At 42.6% G+C, this 22600-nt stretch overlaps 1 protein-coding gene across 12 annotated transcripts in view; it reads right to left on the reverse strand.

The window, feature by feature from the left end:
• Positions 1 to 9092: 9092 nt before the first annotated feature.
• Positions 9093 to 22600, reverse strand: part of DAGLA (diacylglycerol lipase alpha) — an 87544-nt gene continuing 74036 nt past the window's right edge. For 11 of the 12 annotated variants that reach the window (XM_081930485.1, XM_081930481.1, XM_081930479.1 and 8 more), the window contains 3 exons: positions 21576 to 21705; positions 21067 to 21245; positions 19421 to 20852 (listed from right to left, as the gene is read on the reverse strand). In XM_081930485.1, coding sequence (XP_081786611.1) covers positions 19925 to 20852; positions 21067 to 21245; positions 21576 to 21705 — 1237 coding nt within the window. In that variant the 3' untranslated portion in view covers positions 19421 to 19924. Of the gene's footprint in view, positions 9441 to 19420; positions 20853 to 21066; positions 21246 to 21575; positions 21706 to 22600 lie in introns of those variants that run through there. The other variant, XR_014172955.1, reaches the window with a different exon arrangement.

The raw sequence follows: 22600 nt of genomic DNA on the forward strand, positions 1-22600 counted from the left end.
ATAATAGCCAAAACGAAAACAAACTACAGAGGGGGAAATCATGGAACTCTTTTGTGTTTATTTGAATCTAAATCAGACTATTTGCCTGGTAACCCAGAATTGTCTGTTCTTTTGACTGCTCCGGTTTTGCAGGATGTTAGGTGATGGTCTCCCCCAGCCTTGCTACCTGAGATGCTTTTTTTGTTTCTCTGTTACATGGCAGAGAGTGAGCTTGGGACCTTCTACATGCAAGGTGGAGTGGTGGCCCCTCCCCACAAAACATTAAGGGCCAAATAACATGTGACATTTTCAATGTGGTTGACCCTGGAGTGCAACATTAGTCTTCAGCCAAAGCTCCCAGAGCTGCTGTGCTCCGATGGAGAACAGCAGCTGTAGAGACCAACTCTGACCAGGATTAGAATAGCATGGGGAACCAAGGGAAAAGCTCCCTCCGCCCCAGTGCCATGATCTCGATTCTGCTCAGGGCTCCCCGTGGCAGCAGCTTGTAAAAGAAAAATCCTGCACACCAGGGGTATCCACGTGACACATATTTTGCAGTTATCTGGATCTTGCATCTCAAGACAGAGGAGTTCCTTGAAGTTTTATACAGGGCTTTCCTCTGCTTGGACAATAAAGCAGTAAACAGATGTAAAGAATAAGTCTCTCATTATAAAGCGTGAGTTATGGCTCTGATTAGAAACGGTCAATGATAACAACATTTTGGCTGCGAAAGAGACACTGGCCATAATCCAGTAGAGACAGGCGCCCTTATGCTCCACCAATTTCAGTTTTGTCTGATGTGTGACAGTCATAGAACCACATAGCAGATGCAGGAGGAGTGTGGGCGTTTGGGACACAGCAGAGCCTCTCTCCCACCCCCACCCCGGTCCTTTACTGAGTCTTGAGATGCCAGATATGTTTGCCACAATAAGCTGCTTCGGGGCTTCTTTGTATGAAGCAATGTTAATGCAGCATTCTCCTTATTATCAGATAATATGTATGAGGGAAGATGCATTTTGTCATCATTTGATGCAGCCGGTAGCCTTAATACCCTAAAACCACTAAGTTGTTCACTCCTAGGTCATTGACATTTTATTGGGTTTATTGGCTGTCGTTGCAACAACATTTATGTAATTTGCAGCCAAGATTGCTCTCTTCCTGATGAATGATGCCAACATTTATGGATGTGTGGGTGAGAGAGAACCACCTGCTATTCTCCTGAGGCTGATTGACCCACCCGCATCATACGAGCCCCGGTAGTAACTACTGAGTAGCTGGTGAAATCTGCCTTGTGCCAAAGGCAACACTTCTGTTTATAGAACTGGTGCCAAGCTTTACAGAGAAATGCAACAATATGCCTTTCTAACAGTAGGGCTCCTAAATATGCATATTTAAAGTTCAACTATTCTTCTCCGAACTTCAGTGATATGAAATTAGCTACAATGGTCTAGCACATCCAATTATTTCCATTCTTTGGGAGTCTTTCCTCCCCCCCCCCAAAAAAAGAAGGAGTGATCATTTGAGGATCTTAATTAAAGTCAGTGGGAAGTTGGCTTACCTTTAACGGTCAGGCAGCATTGCAGCCTGGGGACACCAAACTAAGGAGGATTGCAGCCTGCCTGCAGATCGGCCAATTGCAGGCAAGCATAGGCAGCAATTCCCCAGAGGGCGGGCCCAGCTGGCTAACAGGCATCACTTGGGCCCACGTCGTCACACACCTTGGTGCCCACTATGTCTTTGAAATTATGTGTTAGCATGAGGGACTGAGGAACAACTAGATTTTATATTTTAAGAAATAAAGGAGCAGCTCTTGTTGCTGCTTGGTCCCAGTCCTGCATTCTGCAACCTGCCTTGCATGTGGTGAGGGTCCTCCAGTTATAGCTGTGTCACTTCTCCCTCAGCCTATCTTAAATACAGTTGAACACTCCAGGCTTTAGGTAATACCATAATTCCCACATTCCCCACCCCTTTGTTGCTGCCCCTGTTTTGTTTTAATATCAAGCCTAAGGAAGAGTCCCAGGAGCTCAGGAGCTGGCTCACAACTCACAAAATTGGGGACATTTTGATTGGCTTTTGAAAAAGATATTACCATATTGATGTTTGTGGGATTTTTCCCTAATGGATCATTGTGGCTACCTATATTTTTTGTCTGCTTTCCACAGTAACAGGCAACTTTATACTAATTATCTACCTAAATTTTATCCCACATATCCTTCAGAAAGGACAGGGTGTCATCTCTATAGATCTCTTGTCACTATGTCCATTTTAACACCTATTTTCTGTAACTCAACCTGATATCAGCATCTGCATTGTCACTGCAAGATTCTGGGAACATCCTGTGGTTTTTACATGATAAATCTCCCACTGACTCTTCAGTTAACTGCAAAAAGCTGCTCCTATAATTGTGAGTCACTGGACATTACATACATCAAATGCAAATTTGACCAATGTGATTCCAGCTCTATAATTCCATGAATTTATTATTCTTTGTACCAGCAAAGCTGCCTAACACATGTGAAAGGGTGCAGTTTTCAGAATTAGGTGTATTTTGTTTATGACAAGTGTTTTTGCATCATTTCACAAGCTGGTGTTCAGCAGCTGAACACTTGCAAGTAGTTTGTAGCCAGGAAACCGGATAACTGCAAGTCGCCCCCCCCCCCGCCCCTCGGTCTTATATTTTGGTCTCTCTCACAGTTGGCCCAGCCTCTCATACAGACATGCTTGGAAGAAGAGCTCTTGGGCATTTAAGAAAAGTTAGCTTCACAGCTGAAAAGTCCAGTTTCTACTTGAGATTCACTACGTATGCCTATTTAGTTCTGTGTATTGCTAAGAAAAAACCACCATGGCGATGTACAGGAATTCGGCCAGAGAATAGCTAAGGCAAGAGAAAGCTTTCAGTAAACAATGTTCATGCATCTGGTTCATTGCAACTGAATGTTGCTTTTGCAAATGGCACCAAGGCCAATATTTGAATGCCTACTGTTCCTTAGCTAATCACCAGCACCTCATTCGTCAGAAGTGAAATACATTTTAAAAACTGCTTGCTTTGGTTCTCAGTGCTGCACTGACAACATCCAGAAGTGACAAACTGAAGGATCATACTATTAATGGTACCATTAATATACCTAGCCTCTGAGCTCTTGGAAATCGCATGGGCAGAAGCACAATGCGATGTGATCATGCAGAGAACAGCCGCAGCAGAAGAAGGAAAGAGCGCCACCTGCTTGCAAGAAGAAATATGATCAATACTTGTCACATTTGCAGTCCGTGGCATGGAGAGGGCTGTATCACATACTAAAGTTTTTGAACATCTGCATTATTTATCTCCAAATAGTGAAACTGCCATGAGCAAAGTAACCCTGAGGGTTGCAGCACTTAGCCTCATTTCCAGTCATAGTGCCGCTCCCCATGTTCAGAGGTGGTACGCCTCTGATTACTAGTGGTTGCTAGCAAGTAACCAGGGGAAACTGCTTTTTAAATGCCTTGTTCCAGGCTTTTCAGAGGCATCTAGCTGCCCACAATTGGAGACAGGATGCTGGACCAGAGAAACCCTTAGCATCTGTCCAGCAGTTCTCTTCTAGTGTTCTTTATATGCTTCCCATATAATAAAACAGCAATGTGCAAATGAATCTATAGAATGCGAGTATGGCATATGCCACTGAGAGTTTTGTCATTCTTTTCTATCATTCTACTCATTATATTCAGATATCAGACACAGCACGGGGTTGCTTTGAATTCTTGCTAAACATTTGAGATATTTTGTTAGGGTTTTTCTGTTCTTTGCAAGCCTTCTGCCCTGCCACTTGAGCACTGTTTTCCTACTGGTTTTAATATTTAGATTTCAATGGGGAATTATTACTATTACTATTACTGTAGTTGGTTGTTTTTTACACCCGGCCACAGCATTTGCTGTGTTGCTATCGCGTTCCAGCTTAGGATCATTCAGTGAAGGTTGGGCTTATAAATCCAACCAGTAAATAAATATTGCTTGTGCAGAGAGTGTGTGGCTGCAAAGGCCTGCAGAGTTATAAATGGCACAGGGAACCTGCACAGGTAGAAAAGGCTCCCCACTTTTTATTTTATTTAATTTTTATAAAAGATTTCTTAGTTTAAAAAAATACGTGCATTGTCTCTTTTTCAAGTTGTGTTTTCTACAGTTCAGTTTCATGTGCTGTAAGACATTAGTGTTGCATGCAGTATTAGGTTTAGAAGAAAAGAGGTGGAGGGGCGGTGGGTGGGGTGATACTGCTTCTTCTACTTAAGTGCACGTGTGGGGTTTTGTGTCAGCGTCACTTGTCTGGGTTCTCTTACTATTCGCTTGTTATATTTCCTTGGCGGTGAGAGAGGTTGGGGTTGGCTTAGGGTGTGGTTGGTTGTCTTTGATTGGCAGTAGTGAGATTTGTTTATGTGTGTGAGGGGGTGGATTTTTGGATCAGGTTAGCCAGATTGATTCGTATGCTGTCAGCAGATTCTTGTCATTGTCTTTTGGGCTGTGTATTGTGATAAAGGCAGCCCTGTTTAGGGAAGTTTTTTAATGTTTTAATGTATTTTTAATCTCCTGTTGGAAGCCACCCAGTGTGGCTGGGAAGACCCAGCCAGATGGGCAGGGTATAAGTAATAAATTATCATCATAATTATTATTACTATTACTATTATTAAGGGGAGCCATACCAGAGTGAAGGCATCTTCTATTTGTCCCCGTGTCAGTTTCAGTTTATTGGTTAGGTTTTCTAGCAAGGCTGTTTTTCATAGTATTTGATACCATTGGTCCATGTTTACTCCTGACAGTTCTCTCCAGTGTCTGACTATGATGCTTCTGACTGCTGAGAGTAAGTGGGTTATGAGCTCCTTATAATGTAAGTGCGCATTGTTATCTTGGAAGATATTCAGTAGGGTGATTTCTAACACCACATACCACATGTGGAGGTATGTGCCTGTGGAGGTGCAGCCTCTCCAGAATTTGGTGAGGCTCCTGGGCAAATCAATGCTAGTTTCTGTGGTGTTAGGTACCATCTGTAAGTGAAGGTTCCCCACTTCAGAGGTTTTCTGGCAACAAGTGACAGTCCAGGACGGGTTGTGCAACTGTGAGATAAAAGCTAAATGGTGAGCCCCTTTGCATCCATGTCACCTTTTTGCAAGAGTAGTATGAAGCATGTGAAGAGGGCTATAAACTGACCCCCTGCTCCAAACTAGGGGAGTATGTAAAATGTAATATTACCTTACACAATTCCAGTTATTTTTTGTTTTGCTGTTTTTGTATCATTCTTAAGATATTTGTTATATTTTGTGTTTTTGATACATGGTGGCTTTTTTAGCCACTGTGAAAGTCTTAGTATTGGCCAGAGTAGTGGGATACCATTTTTTTAAATCAAGTCAAGCAAGAATTTTGAGGAAGTATATCTTTTGGAGCCTTTGGAGAAATCCTGGGCCCTGAAGGATTCCTGCTTGCCCTCATTCATTTGCTTGCTGAGCCAGAGTGGTTTGGAGTGGCTCAAATGCATAGCTGCTCCAATGCTTTCCTCCCTTGTCTTAAAGAGCAGACAGTAGATTGTGCAGCTTAGTGGGAGGGAAATCCTGATCAAAATGGACCACTGTTGAAGCCGAGAGCCTCCTTAATTCCTCCTCAGAGGTTTCCCTCCACTGCTCCAGGACTTGGAAGGGATTTATCGTGATTTTAATATTGGGAGCCACCCAGGGTGGCTGGGGAGGCCTGGCCAGATGGGTGGGGTATTATTATCATTATTGGTATTCTGATGGAGAAGGACTGAGTGGCTTGGAAAATCAAATGAGAATGGTCTCCCTTTCCACTTTGATGTTGATCAATATGTTTAGAAGTTGCTGTGGCGGGGGGGGGGGGGGAGAGAGCTCTTGACTTCCTATCTGCTTTTGACACCTTCCTAAGCAGCATCAGAGGAACTGCAGTTAAAAAGGATGTTCAAAGTCCTCCTGGAAACACACCAAGTTTCAGCAGCCTCCCAAGTGCCCAAGTCTATGCAACTCCCATGCTGGTACTGTGGGGCTCTGTCAAGCCCCTGGCTCATTGGGGAGCTCCAGGCAAGGAAACAGGCCCAGAGACAACTGGTACAAGTCTTGTGAAGGTGACCAAGCACATAATCGTGCCTTCCATAGTGGTTCAGTGAGCTTTTCATAGGCCACCCTTAGAGCCCTCTGGTGATTTTGCAAGGCATTTTGAAGACAAGATAGTCCATTGCTGTGTGGACTGGAGTTCCATCACTGATACCATGTCTGTTGTGCAATGCACTGCTATCCTGTCCGATTTTTGTGATCCATTTGTTTTTGATGCCTGCCTAGCACATGCTCTCTTGACCCATGCCCATCTTGGCTGGTCCATGCTAGGTATTAAAGGTTGACTGGGTGAATTCAGGGTGTGATGAATGCTTTGTTGTGTGATGAGTTGGTGGCTGTGGTGCTTCAGTTGCAGATGCTACTGGATGGAAATGATTATCTCAAGCCACTTCAGACTTTATTCAGGCCCTGTTTGGGGACAGCCTCAACCTTGCTCACTCTGACTGATGGCGTTTTTGAAGGACTGGAAGAGTGCAAGTGTTGATTCTCCTGGATCTCTCCTTGACTTTTGTTAGCATTAACCATGATAGTCGTCTATGGATTGGGAGTTGTGGTTGATCTCAGGTGCCACAGGGCATGCTTTTGTCTTAAGTGCTACTTAATATGAATCTGCTGGGGTAGTTTGCTCTACAATTTTATGACTAGAGATCCAGGTGACCTGTGGCTTGGATCAGCTATTCCCAAATTCAGTGATCCACAGAGTTAAGACTACATGGTTTTCGTTTTTGATGTATTTTGTATTCTCATTTTGTATTTTTCTGTGGCGAACCACCATGGGATATTTGAGCCCAGAGCGGTATACAAATTTTAACAACGACATCATTTTACACAAGTGTCCCAAAATCTGCACTGGTTGCTTATTAGTTAGCAAGCCAAGTTCAAGGTTTCAGTGACATTTAAAGTCCTAAACAACCTGGGTCTACAATCCTTAGTGGACCACCTCTTACTTTTTAAGTGTTTGTTTTGTACACCACTCATTTTTATTTATAAGATATAGTTGTGTTTTGCTTATATTTATTTTGAAGAAAATTTATTTGAATATTGAACTTTGTTCTATTGCTTTCATGTAAACCACTCAAGAGATGTTTATGAACTTACGTGGTGTATTTTTTATAGATGTTTTATTACAGGAGAGTCAGTAGCTTATTAAAGAACTTTTCTCCTTATGTTTGCCATGAGAAACATTGTCTCCTTAAGCTTACAGTTTCAAATGGTAGACTGGAGAGGTTACCCACAAGAAAGTGCCAGTCTCTTGTGTCAACCGACAATTGTGAACAGATCTCCTACTGAGGAGCCACACAATTTCCCATTTGGACATGGCAGGCTAGAACACCAGAATATTGTGCTGTGGTTTGTATTAGTGCTATAACTTTGCAAGGAGCAGTATAGGAACAATTTGAGATATCAAAAGGCAAACTGAACTGCATCAAGATCCTTGTAGCAGATAGACAGTGTCTTACCAAGATTATATAAGAGTGTGTGAGTATAAAAATGGATGTCAGACCAACAAGGCAGCCTCTGGCAATTACTAATGTCACTTTCTATTGATATCTAATCAATGTTTGGGAATTGCTTTTCTAAAACACCAAAATGCTTTTCTTGTGGCAACATTCTGTAGCTCAACTATATTCAGACATTTGCTCCAGAGGCATTGTGACAGCCTTCCCAATTCACAGGCTGTATGTAGAGAAAGCTTTTTCTTCTATATTTTTCTCTTCCTACCTCCACGTGCCTCTCAACATATTTTTACCCATCTCCTGTGATTTATTCTCCCATTCTTCTTTCACACTCAGTTAGTACCATATCCTCACCCCCCACAACTTCCAGTTTCTTTCATCTTTTCTCCCTGGTCCTTTCACATTTCTTCCTCCTAGAAGTTTCCCCCTCTTATCCAATCCCTTTCTATTCCTCGGTTGCTTATTTGATGATAACAGCAACCACTTTCTTCTCCGTTTCTAATTTCCTTCACCATCTTCCCTGGCCCTTTCATCTCAGGGAAGGGAGACCCTCCTTCACCATCTCCTCGGCATCTTTACAAGAAACTGCTGGCGATAGGATTGATCCAGACAAAAGGCTGTGGTATGGCTAGGGGGCAGGGCAGATAAGTGAGGAAGCACTGGACAGATTGTGGCACTGAGACCCACTAATGGGTCTTAGCCCAGTTCGAGAAACACTAGTCAAGAGAATTTGATGGCGCAATCCTGTGCACACAGTTGTAAGCTCTATGGAATTCAGTAAGACTTACTTTGAGCAGACTCATACAAAATTGTATTGTTGGACACGTCCTGTCGTTGAGAAGTCTCCCTTACCTTACTGGCAAATTCTTTTGGCAGTATTGATGTCCACAGTTGATCTTCAATATTACTACAGTGGATCAAGATTTCTCTTTCACTGTATGCCATGCCTGTGTGCTATAGTGCAGCGAGGGATGTGAAGCTATCTGTCATGGATGCTTTAGTTGAGATTCCTGCATTGCAGGGAGTTGGACTAGATGACCGCCAGGGTCCCTTCCCACTCTACAATTCTAGGATTCTAAGCAGTAGAAGCCACACAAGATTTATGTGCATTTAAAATGGAGTGCTGCATGTCCTGGTTAATTTTGTAAGAGCTAATTTTGAAGGTGGCAAAGAATCAGGGTACAACAGGTATGTGCTCTGTGTGTGGATACGGAAGTGTATTGTCCATGAGCAATGCACTGTGTGAAGGCATTTAAGATAGAAGATACCAAGATAGCTCTCATCTCATGGCTTGATGAATCACAGGACTACAGCAGCCAAAGGAGAACCCTGGAAAATCCAGTAGCCTTGTGAAAATTAGAATACGTCCAATGATGACAGCCATATTTTAATGATATCATTTTTACAGGATATTCTGTCTGGGCTTGATTTCCAGGTAAATCCATTGGCCAGTGTGTGTGATTTAGACACTGTTCAAATTCTGCTTAGCCACAGACTCACTGGAATCCATTCTCAATATATCCCAGTCTCAATTCAAGTATGTAAAATGGGAACCATAATAAATCAGAATTGGTGTAAAGTGCAGTTTTAATGTGCAAAGCTAGAATGACAACTTGCCAAGTTAGCATCATCCATTGACTTATCAAAACATGCTAATCCCCTCTTGCTGGAATGAGTTCCTAAAACAGAAAAACCTAATTTACTTATGGTTCCATGGATCCATCCCTCTCAGCATTTTGCATCAATCGCTCCATAACAGACCTTGTGCAAAATCCATTTGCATATCGTGGAATGTTGGTACTTAGTCTGAGTGCTTCTTTCCTTTGCTGCTGATCTGTTAATAGGCGCATTGTATTTATTAAACTTGTGCCTGTTATCTTTAGTGTGCTTTTGGTTTTGTGGATTATCCAAGGTACCCTTGGGAGAAAGGCAGATTCTAAATATTAGAAATATACTTTAAAAATTAATAGTATTCTATATAGATACCTTCTTCGTACTTGTGCAGATGCAGAAATTACTTACCAGAGGGTTAAGCGCCATGATCACTCCCTGTCTACATCAGTAACCACATATGCTTCTATTCTACTACTCAAAATTGTGAGTAGCTAGTATTGCTAATGGTTTAACCTGACGGGATGTTAAGGCAGCTACACTGGCTAATTTTACAAAGCCATTTTCACTTTCTTGCACTTTGGAACTCCCTGCCTATTGAGATCAAGCAGGCGCCCTTCACTGAACTTTTTCCACTGCCTGCTGAAGAAATTATTGTTTAGACAAGTATGCCCAGATGTTTAGAAAGTTGAGGTAACTTTAATATATTTTAGTATTTTTAACTTTGTATATTTCAAAGTATGGTTGTGAATTTTTCTTGATTTTCTTGTTTTCTTTTTGTGAACTGATTTGAGGGTGTGTTTTTTAACAATCAAGTGGTGCATAAATTTTAGGAAATGAATAAAATAAAAATAGTGGTTACAAAGTATGTTTTCCTTAGTTCACTTTACATTTGGGTCTGTTATGTGTTGGGCTCCTGTTCCAAATCCCTGGCATGTATGCATGCCCAGCAACATGATGCAAGAAGCAACTTGCGTGCTCCTGTCAAGCTATACTATAGCAACTCACTCAGTATGTTTCTTCAAATTGGACAATATATGCACACACTTACCCTAACATTTTCCTGGCTCACAAAAGGCATTTTTATATACTACCAGACACATACCTGTTCTCAGTACCTAGTTGCAGCCCTGGATGTCTGACAGTTTTAAGCTATGCCCATGTTTATTATTTTAATCATGAGAGATTACATTTGTAATAAATTGTGCTGCCATTTTAATTGTGATAGTCACTGGCCTACTGCACCAGGGGGTTGTTGACTACCTTTCAGAACACGATTCTTTTTAAAATAATAATTTCTTACAGCATGTAAATTAATTTGTTTTCATGTTTTTCCACATCAGCCTCTCTTCATTTCTGTATTGTAGTCCATTTACTTTACCATTTCCAGGTTAGGCTCATCATTATTCCTCATTAAAATAGCTTTAGGCATTTTATCCATTAATGGCTGGTCCATGTGCTTTGAGTTTATTTTACTTAATGAAGTCTCCGAAGGCAATTTAATACTGTTTCTTATTTACACATTCTTTGCCCTCTTCTCGGGTATTGTCAGTTGTATGTGTGCCTGTTAGTTTTGTGGTGGTGTTTCATCTGTGGGGCAGGCAGACTTAGTGAATGTTTGCACCTACATTACATACTGTTTGTGCCAATCCAAAGGCAACCATTTTTTCCATGTTCTATCACCCTCCTGGCTTCTGACACCCAGTAATTGGTTCGTTTTTCTGGGCCCTAATGACAACATACCTGGCTGCTACCTTTGTCTCTGCTTCTCCTAACTGAGAGGTACCTGGTTGGCTGCTGTTACATAGCGCTAGACTAGATGGATAGTCAGTCTGATGCATCATAGGCAGTTTCTTTTTTTTCTTTAACCATCTCTTTTTGGAATGATTTAACTTCTGCTACAGTGCAGAGGCCCAATTGTGCATCTGCTCTGAAGGGATATAGGGAGTGGGATCTGTTAAACATTCCAACCGTGCTTCAACCACCATTTCATACACTGAGGTAAACAAGGTACAGAACTGTTATATACATATATATTTATATAATATGCTATAATAATTTGTATCTTTCTTTACAGCAATCTTAGTTAATATCTTTCATACATAGGTAAAAAAGTCACATGAGAATGGCACATGTAGGGTGCTCAGAGTCCCCTACAGCCTCCATGCTGGGGCAAATCAGAGCAGGGATCCAACAGTTAGCATTCCTGGAAGGGGTAAATGAGTGGTTTTGCAAGAAACGGCAATGCACAGACTCTTTGCTGCCTCTCCAGTGATTGCATACAAAGGCTTTTAGAATCCATGAATGGGAACTGGAGGACATCAGGATCAAAGGCATTAGGTGGAGACTTCTCACTTTTCTCCCACAAAAGGGAAGATTCCGATTTAAATAAATCAAGAAGCTGGAATCCACTGGTAAATGCCTGGCTCCAATGTGCTCCAGCAAGAGGGATAAAAAAGGGAAAAGGATACAAGCAGTGAGGCTTTCATACAGAGAGACTGCTGTAGAAAGAAAAGGAAGGAAAGTAGTTTTCTGTACACAAACCTTGCAGAATAACAAAATAAAATTAAAGTTGGTAATGCCCCTCATATAGGCAAGAGCCCAAGATTTCTTAAGACAAAATTGAGTGCTCCACAACACTGATTCCACATTTAAGTGTGTTCCACTCGAATAACAAGGAAAGTGAGCATATTAGGGTAAAGATAACACTACCTGGGCTGTTGCCCCCTACATATTACTCCAGAGGGCAAGCAGGTAGTTAAGATTACAGATGTACCAATGTAAATTCAAGCTAATTGAAAGGATTCTAAAAGACAACAACATCCCTCTCATCATGCCCAGCATTCTGAAGGCACCATCTGACCACCTATAAGTGGTTGATAAATACCATTCAATAAAGGTGACCATCAGAACTGGGATACAAGTTTTTAAAATGACCTTTCCCCCTAGAATTCGAGCAGTTTGGGAGAGAGAAGTAAGGGCAGGCTACTACATCATGTTCTTAGATAATCTGCAAGGTAGTGTCCGCCAGCAGGCACCTCTGACATGCTGATATGAACGTTAATGGTAATGTGTGTGGTAGTGCTTTATCAATTACATCTCCTGTGTGATAGCATTGGACTCACAACACATCCAAACCAGGCAAATACATGACAGACCATGCAGTTAAGTACCAGTAAGTCAGTCCGAATGCTAACATGGTGCCTGGGACTGGGAGGAATCCCTTCAGTAGCATCCTATGCAGCAGAAACTCAGGATCTTGAACATCTGGGCCTCAGATAAGTTGTGATAAATAAGAGACACACAGAGCCCCAATAAATGCATTTTTTTTCAAAATTATGTCAGACATTGTCTAATTGCCTAGTTTCCCCAGAGGCATGAAAAATGAACTCCCTTATGCTAAAAAAAAAGAGTTAGACAACAAAGGGCCCAGTCATTCTTCATGGATAATTGAAACACGGGGATCAAAGAAGGGGAAATTTCTAATACCCTGGTACAAATGTCTTCTCTCAATGAGGCAATTGCTCCCAAACTCACTGCAGTACTATTCAGGTGAAGTTTATTTCATTACGAACCCTTATCAAACACAGTCAGCTTTCCTATTTTCAAGGAAAACTGCTACCAAACATCAGGGTTGGACTATGGAAGTTCTAGATATGCTTTGCAATAATGTGTATACATTTATTGCATGGTTTCACTTCTTCTACATGCTGCTTTCTGGCCTTCTCCCTCACTAGCAAAGATTACCAATCAAGATAGTCAACAATCTCATCCAATAGGATGACTTCTATATATGCCACTGGTACTGGGGAAAGCCTGCTTTAGACAAATGAGGCATTGCTATTGGCACTTGTTAAGACAACCTGAAGGAGGAGAGGACACTTGGGAAATTTGGCAAAGCCTAACATCATGGAAGATGAGGACGTATCTCCTTCACATTACAAGAGAAGCAACATGACAGTACAAGGAGAGAAAAGAATGAAAGCACTTGACACTGTGTCCTTTCCTTGCATCTCAAACTAACAAACAAAGGCACAACGGAAGTGTGGGAAACAAGAGAAAACAACACAAACAGCAAGGCAGCAGTGAGCTCAAGAACAGTTGTGCACTGTCTAAAGTAACTTGGGTTTCGTCACATTCAGTATTTTGTTCATAGTTTTCTTCTTGATCTCCCAATGAACTGATGTTGTCCTGTTGAGTATGATACTACATGGCTGCAATTTATATGATGGGAAGCTCAATGCCCCAACCCTCTGTACAACGAACTATGGCTAAAAAGAAATGTATCAGACATGAAATATGGTGAGAGACCAAAGATGGAAATGCCATTAAGTATACCTAGGGTTGCCATACGTCTAGGAATTCCTGGTTATGTCCTGTTTTGGGGGTCCTACATGCCCATCCCGGGGGGGGGGGTTACATTTTAAAGTAAATGTCCTGGATTTGGTTAAAAAAAGAAAGTGTGTGTGCACTGGTGGCTCTGGTTCAGGCAGCTAGGGCAGCCTGTGCTCTGGTTCAGGCTTGGTTCTGGTGCTGGCAGAGGGGCTATTGGCCTAAAAAAGCTCAACAACTTTTTGTGTCCAGATTTTTACCTCTTGAAATATGGCAACCATAGCATCAGTGAAATAGTACTAGCCCCCAGAAACAGCTACTTGAAAACTATTTATACAGGCATCTCCCCACTTACGCACGTTCGACTCATGTGTGACCGTATATATGTGCAGTGCTGGGAAATAATTAAATAACTTGATTTAAACTGCAAAAAGGCAGAGAAAGTGCAAAAATGGCCTGTAAAGAGTGGGGGAAAGTGCAAAAATGGTGCAAAAAAAGCAGTGCCATCAGCAGCAAGTGAATCTGACCCACAGCCAAGCACTTGGGGGGCACTGGTGTTTACACACACCCTTGCCGTTGTTTCCACATCGGCTTCCAGCAGTGAAGACTGAGAGCCATTGCTATTATTCATGCCAGTCTGGAAAGTGCTGCTGGCTTTTTAAAGGGTTTTCAGTGGTTTCCAAAGGTTTAAAGGGCATTTACAAGCTTTTAGGATGGTGTTCCCCACTATACATGATTTCACATATATGTGTGATATCCTGGGATGTAACCGCCATGTAAGTGGGGAGCTGCCTGTACTTCTAGACCATTCTAATTCATTATAATCATCATGTGACACAGTCACTGTTTCCCATTTTACAGATGTGAGTGAGACACAGAGCACAAGCTGACTAATATGGGCCTTGAATCTAGTTCTCACAGATCTTTCTTTAACTCTCATTGGATAACAGTGCCATAATAGGAGAATCTTCTACTTGAACATGTGGTAGCTTTACTTTGTATATACCACAATTCTTTATGAACAGCTTTTCAGATTTGAAAAACTAAACGAAATCATGCACTGCAATCCTGAATGAAAATCAGATTAACAGCTGCCTTATACTGAGTCAGACTATTCACCCATCACTGTCTTACACTAAGAGGCAACAGTTCCACAAGTTTTTTTAGCCCTGCTACCTTGAATTAGAGAAGGCTGGAATTGAATCTGGAACCTTCGGTATGCAAAACATGTGATTCCCCACTGAGTGATGGGTGCATTTTTGTCTCCATGAAAAGATCCCTACCACTTCATTCTGCAAAACAACAACATGGAAGACCGAAGATATAAATATGCTGGTCACACTCCCCTAAATCTGCCTCTGCCAGAGTAAACCATACTGGGCTGGATGGAACAATAGTCTAAGTATAAGGAAGCTTCAGATGATCAGATATGTAGGATTTCATCTATAGCACTATACGTGTGATAGCTCCAATTCAGCTTCAGTGCCACATACATCCTACCCTCACATAATGGGTGAAGGGACATCCAAGTTGTTGCCACCACTCCTTTTAGGCAAGCAGGACTGTTTGAATGATTTAGTGCTAGCTTGTTTTTGAACAAAAAACAGCCAGATGATTGCTCCAGTAGTGAGCTGCAGACTGTGTGTGTGTGTGTCTGGCAGTGATCTACCAGCTTTTTGGGGGTTCAGCTCAAATTTGTTGAGCTTTCTTTAGGAAGGAGAAAAGCCCCTCACTAAAAAAAGAAGAAGGGGTAAAGTCACTCACAAAAAGATTGTGATGGATCAAAACAGCAGCACAGAGAAAGCTCTGTCTTCCCTTCCAGAGATCATACAACAATGGAAGGCAGGGCGAGGGGGCAGGGCAGGAGTCAGTTTTAGCGACACTAAGGAAAGGGAGCCAGAGATCGACCGTGATCTACCAGTAGGACATCCCGGCCATACATATATATGAAACTCATGCAACCACATTTCATGTGGCAATCAAAATAACTATAAATATCTAGCTGGGAGAAGAATCACATTTCCCAAGCACAAAATGCTGAAGTCTTGAGTACTGGGGAAACACAGCATCCCTGCAATGTCAGCATTCCACTGGACGAAGTCCATAGCTTTGAAATGTGGAGAAGGTTAGACAACCTTTAGCAGCAATGAGATGCAGCCTGTGCTAACCAGGATGAAATGTTGGAGACATAGGAGATGTAACATATTTATCAACAGGATAATCAAGTAAGGAAAATCAGATGTGGAATGTAATTGTTTGAAGAGGGGAAAGGTACCGAGCAGAATTAAATAGGAAGTGCCAAACAGAGTTGAAAAGGAGAGAACTTATAAAAGCTATTATCAGAGGTTCTGGTTTTAAGTTCCCACTCCCCAAATTCAATGCATGTCTCAGCCCAAAAGCACTTAAAAGGACTGACATGGCATTGTATGTGTATTTGGGAAGGTTTGAAAGAATGAAAGTGCTCATCATTAGTCGCTCTGCTAGTAAGAGAAGTATTTTTCCCAGCTGGGAGATATCTTTTGTTAGGGCATCTTTGGCAAAGCTGTATCAGCATCTATATGGGGCCTTTGATCACCTATTTTAGTTTTTAAAGTGAACGAAAACCTGCCTGGGAGTGTGAATTAATTCACTGCATCTGCTCTAAAGCTTCAGCGGATTGTGCAATTCCACCCAAAATCTACTAGCTCACTGACACTGGGTGAGTAAAAGGGTTGCAGTGACTTTGCTACAACTAGGAACTGCTCAGTTAATGGCTATTGCTTCAGATACATTCCTAGCACTGAACCGATTGCATATTGAAGTTCTAGATAGTTTTCAAAGGACAGTCTAAACACCCAAGGTGCTGAATAAGCAGGGAGAGGACACAGCACCTTGGGGATGAAGCCCAGAGGCAAAGCCTTGAAGGATCTTTTAAAGCCAGGTAGAAGAGTTGGAAAACCAATTTATCAGAGCACAAGCAGGATGCAGTGTGAGCAAAATAGGTACCAACATGTTTCAGGGGTGAAACTCAATAGAAACTCAGTATGTGTGTCAGTAGTATGGCATTTTCTAGTTCTTTCCTATAACTACAAGGGATATGGGTATGCTAAAAAATAAATAAATAAAGGTGTACTTGTGGACTGTTGGCGTAGTCATTGGCCTTTTAGTGTAAAACAAATTAAGTGCTAGAAGACCCATTTTTTTCAAGAAAAAAAGACAAATAAGATGCCGTAATGTAATGCAGCAAATAAACTCAACTCCCATTTTTATACTTGCCTCTCCTGTTGAGTGCAAGCATTTGATACACCTGAATCTGTGTATTTTCCTTCTTCCAGGCAGAAAGCCCAACAGTCACAAAAAGCACAGACAATCTGGAACAAACACAGTTAAGACAGTCTGATTCCTGCTACCAGTGACAAGGAAGAGGATAACAAACACTCTTGGGATACAATCAAACAGCTTTAAAAAGTAACAAAACCCATGAAAATGACAATGAACTGGTGCTCCGGTCAGGCACAACATTGTAGTGCAATAGCTTGTTGCATCATTCACAATCTGATCACCACCAAATGAACATATTAAAACCTTCTCCAAGCAAAGCTGTATCAACAGCCTTTCAACCTGGCTCTCCAAGCCTAAAATAATCATCTCAGGGAGGGGTGGGGGACCTGCGGCCCTTCATCAGCCCCAACCAGCATGACCAACAGTCAGGGATGATGTAGTCCAACACAATCTGGAGGGCCATCCTTGTCGTAAGGCAGGAAACTGCCTGCTCTCCACCTTCGCAGATTTTCAGATTCATACAGTAGATAACACTGCACGCACAGACACCCTTCCCTCCCCCCTACATTCCCATGACCCACAAGAGCTGGGAAGCTTCCTTCTTTTCTATTTGTAAAGTGCTTTGAAGTTTAAAGCGCTCTCTAGGTGCTAAGTATTTGCACTGAATCATAGCTTGATTCACAAGGCAGTGCTCCTCAAGATTGGCAGACTGATTGGAGTGGCATCAGCTGCTCAAGCAGCCTGTCCAGTTTGCTGAGCTTAACCTGCTGTAAGTATCTGCAGCTTAAACTCTGCAACACCGCTGCATCCCAAAAGATCCTCATAAACCATGCAGTTTATCATATGCTTTGTCCCAGAACTATATATTCCTGCTGTGTCTTCCTTAAAGAAGCATATTTTATCAGTCTTGTTCTGGTTTACAGTAGCCTTAGTCAACTAACATGAACCAATACAGCTGTTATTGAAAAAATGGAAACACTGAAGAGCTAAATTATTAAGACAGATTGGCTCAAGCCTAAATCATTAAGATTAATTGTTTGAAAACTGGAATTTTATCAATAAAAACCTTCTGCACTTCCAATGAAAAATTGTTTCAGGGTAGAAAGGGGGGATTTACTCTTCTGTCATGTTGACCACCAGAATTAGGCCCCAATTCACAATTGCCCTGCATATTGCAGAATCATTTAATGTTATGCGGGTGTACTATCTTACACCCACGTATTTGCAGTCCTATCCTATGCAAGTTTATTCAGAAGGAAAAGTCCTGTGGAGTTCAATGGGGACTGATAGCTGGACTACCCAAGCTAGCATACATAGGAGTGTTAAAACATGAAAGGCAACGAGTCCCTAGAACCTCCATAGGAAACAAAACTAAGGCTGCAACCCTGTACTCACTTAGCTGGCAACAAGGACCACTGAGCTCAGTGGGACTTACTTCCAAGTAGACACATACAGGATTGTGCTATTGGTCACCAAGAAAACTGGAAATTCCCCCACTCGTTTCCAGTTCTTCCAAACAAGCAGCCTTTAAACCACAAAGAGGCACAAATGGCTAGAGCTTGCCAGAACCTTCAGGGTGCCCTTTGTTCTGACAGCCTGCTTGGGGACCTGAGGCCGCAACCTCAGGGAATGTGCCAAGTACCTTCTGGGTTGCCATGCATAGGTCATATGCTGTGTATGGCATACGAGGCTGCATGCTGAAGAGGCCTATGGTAAGAGTTGTTCTTTCACATTAATGCTACATTCCGATATGATATGACTTGTAGGTCACAATATGCTTAACCTCCTACATAAAAATTATTTCACTCCTAAGTTTCATCACTAGAAAATACTTGCAATTTTACACAGTGCCGCCATGTTGTTGTGAGAAGATCTCAGACATGAGCACTGTTGCAGGACTAGTGGCTGAGATGCAATGTCTTGAGTTGTTCTGATGTGTAGTTGGGTGATGCTGATAAGCCCCTGATTGTAGAGTGGCTGAAGGAATGCATATGAACAGGGTTAATCCTATCACCCATCATTACTTTCTAAGGAGGATTTGTAATAACAATGCTTCTTAAGGACCCAAGTTGAGGGAGAGATGGGAATGCAGAGAGAACATTTGTCCCACTCAGGCAGGTGTTTCTCATACACTTAGTAACTACCTCCCCAAAATGCTTAGTAGCTTTGTAAACATACATGAAACTTCAATGCACAATATACTGATAAGTCCATCTTTTCCCTGAACTCAGGGACAGACCACCATTGACCTTACGTGATGCTGCCAGTGAATGCAAGATCAGGAATGGGGACAGACTGGCTCTGGGCACCATTATGTTTTGGGGAATAATATAGGGCACTGGCAAGCCAAAAGCTAGTTTAAACCAACTGATTCATGCAAATAGAGATGAAAATTCTGTCAGATAAAGCAAGATTGTCACTAGTTCATAGTGATCTGGGGAGCTGTGCAATGCTGTGAGACCCAAAATACCTCTCATCCCCTCCGCCCCATCCTCCAGTACATGTACTTTCTTCTCAGAAGAAGTCTGGTTATCACTGAACACAGAGCTAATCAGGGGAGCAAAACACCCGAGCCCCGGCCCAATTTTCACTGCACCCAGTCAGGATCGGGAGTGGGGGACTGCATTCCTCTGGAACACAGCCTTAATGGCTATAAAACAGGAGAGTGTGTCTGATTATTTTTTTTTAAAAAAAAAAAATCACAATGATGACAATGATGGACAGGTGCTTGAGTCAAACATGATACGCTAGTGCAATAGGGCCCAAAGTCACAATCTCCTTGATTCAGACACAATTCCAAGGACATTATCTGACCCCTCAGCTTATGTAGCTCTGGTCCTCTAGCCTGTGGACAGTAACTTCCTAATTTCAGCAGGAAAGGCAGAGATCCTGCCTCCTTCTTAAAAGAAATACGCTGAGGTAGGGAAACCAGTCATCTAACTTCAGTGAACAAGGTCCTCAAAAAGCAGCAGGCTGCGTTAGGCAGTGATTTTCTCCCTAACTAAAGAACACAAACCACGGTGTGGCATCCTTCGTGCTGACCTCCACTGTGGCGCCATTAACAAAGCACCTAGGAAAGAAGGCCACCATTCCCCATGTATCTTCCACAACTCTCACCTGCCCAGTGACCAGGTCCTCCATGTTTTATCCCATGACTCAAAGCATGGGATTGGCTATTTGGGCCCTTCTCTCCTACACTAGAGGGCTGAGATCATGCAGTCCTCTTGTTTGGCAGGGCTGGTCATATTGCCAGTGGGAGTGGAAGTCCGGATTTTGTCAGTGGCCAGACATTCCTGGCTACTCATGCCTGTAGGAGTGAGGTCCATAAGCTCTCCAGAAGAACTCAGAGGGAAAGAAGGGGAAACTGATATGCCTGAGGAGGGATCTGTTGAGCCCGCAAATAACCTGGGGGGCTTTGGGACTAAGTTGGGCTCATACTGTGCTCTTAGCAGGATCTCCTGATCACTGACAGACTTGGGCATCTCAGCAAAATCACTAGTGCTGTCCGATACCATCATGCAGTAGATGTCCTGGAAGGAGCTGCTTTTGCTGTCCAGATTAAAGAGGCTGTCTATAAACTCGGCAAACTCCAACACTTGCGGACTGGGGTCATCACTGAGCCTCCCGTTCTGGAGGGTCAGTTCCTCCTGAGCAGTGAAGGAAACGTGGTCTGCATCGCTGCCAGCACCGCCGTCACTGCAACGCCGCTGAGGAGTGGTGTCTCCACTGTTGTGCAGGGCCTCAGGAGGCTGAGTCTCCTGGGAGTGTTTGGAGAGGCTGTCAGCAGCAAGCAGCTCTGTCCGTGAGCTGAGGGAGGGGTTTTCCTCAGGGATTGCTGGGTCGATATAAAAACAGTGAGTCTCATCTTTCTCCATGACTGCATGGAGGCTGGGTGAGCCGCGGATGCTACGGAAACCAGAGGAACGCCTTGAATCAAAGCTGTAGATGGATTCATTATCCGACAGGCTCTCCATTGTAGCAAGAGGAGCACGCCGGTCCTGCAGTTCAACAGACAGGCGTTCCTTGGTATCGAGAAGCAGCAGCTCCACAGGATCCTTCTGCACTGGAGATAGAAGCTTGGTCTCATAAAACCCTTCCAAACTGATTTCAGAGTGAGCCTTACTCCTGCAAAAGGAGAAGACAAAAATATGAGACTAATACAAGGCTACGCTATGATCTCTTGGAACAAGCCACAGAAGAGAACACCGCAGATACAACTCCTCATTTATGACATCACGATATCCACCAACACCACAGCAGTTATAACACAGCAGGAAGGAATACGTCCATCAGGGGTCTTTAGTAGATCTTTCTAGAAAAATCAGAGCCACATCCTTACTTAGTGCTGCTGTTCCTTCTGTCCACTACTATGTCTCCAATTCCAATCTGCACAGAAGGCCTAGGCAGAGGCTGATTCTGGAAGATTAACTCCGGGTTGAGGTCCACTTCTGTAGGACTCACCATCACTTTGGCTGCAGAAAGCAAGGCTGTTTTGCCTTTGTTGTAATTCTCCAGTACCTGTGCAAAATAAATTGGTAGAAAACAGTTTTCTTCAGTTATCATTTCCAACCTAACCTCACTGACTTTTGACATAAAAGTCAAATGTCCCACAGCATGCCTAAGATGGATCGCAGCATCATGTTATATCAGTGCTTTTGACTTTCAACAAAATTTTTGTATGTACGCCTCACATTTAGCTGGACTACATTTTGCTGGATACACAATCCCTTCATCATAATGTCCGTCCTTTTCTTCATCTGTGAATCAGTTTGTTCAGATGTTCAGCACAAACTTTTTGATTCGTGTTCTATCCCCTCTGGTACCTCCCCAAATAATGCCCATTATTACCTTGTTAAGACCCTCCATGACCACATAAGGCAGGTGTTCGTGTAGCATTGCTGGGGAAATTATCACTTCATTAAATGCTTTGTTGTCTCCCCAAATGGCAAAGTATGTGGGTTCCTCCTGATCACAGCAGCTGGGGGGAAGTCAAGAAAGGCACAGTCATGGGAAAGCAAGCAAATTAGAGGGGGAAGGAATGATGACCCCAGAGAAAAAACACTGGGGCACACAGTGGCGCCGGGTGTAGGGGACATCACTCAAAGGACCCAAATGAATAACAGAACACAAAGGCAGTTCTTTCAGGCCCATATTCTAAGGCAGAAGCATTCATATCACATATTGTCCTGCAAAATTAACTGACATTATTAAATGCTATACTATGGGACCAGCAGAGAACAGAAACAAACAAGACTCAAGCAGTTATCTCCTGTCATCCATCTCTTTTCCCACTACAGTGCTCCTCTACTAAATACCATTTCAGGCAGGAGCTAAACTGCCAAGAGAATAAAGCCACAGGCTTCTGCAGATACCTTGGTATCATGGCTATATTCCCAAGGTTAAAATATCATCAAGAGTACCTAGTTATTACATAATATTGTCATTCTAACGCTCAGCTGCATTTCCCATTTTTTTATTCTATAGCTTGGAATGTTACATTCAGCAGGCCAGGCAAACTAGCTGCATGTAAATGCATACATAGAGGTTTTTTTTAATATTAATAGTTTATCCTTGATGAAATACTCACTGACTAGAGGGAACTACCTGCAGTGACACTTTTGTTTAGTGAGTGTCTTCTCAGTTTGGGTCAATTAGTCTCCCACCCAGATGTAAACCATCCTTTGTTCCTGGGTGGCTTTGCTTTTTAGGTTGGGGGAGGGGAGGTGGCAGTTGAAGACCCCAGCAATTTCCACCCACCACGGCTGGTACTATGGGATAAATGCAGAGCACATAAAACCAAACTAGAGTTCCCATGGGGGAAATTTAATAATATCTATATCTGCTGCACTATCAGTAAAGGTGCCACCAAAATT

The sequence above is a fragment of the Podarcis melisellensis genome (genome assembly GCF_964234715.1).
Source record: "Podarcis melisellensis genome assembly, chromosome: 1".
Taxonomy (NCBI): domain Eukaryota; kingdom Metazoa; phylum Chordata; class Lepidosauria; order Squamata; family Lacertidae; genus Podarcis; species Podarcis melisellensis.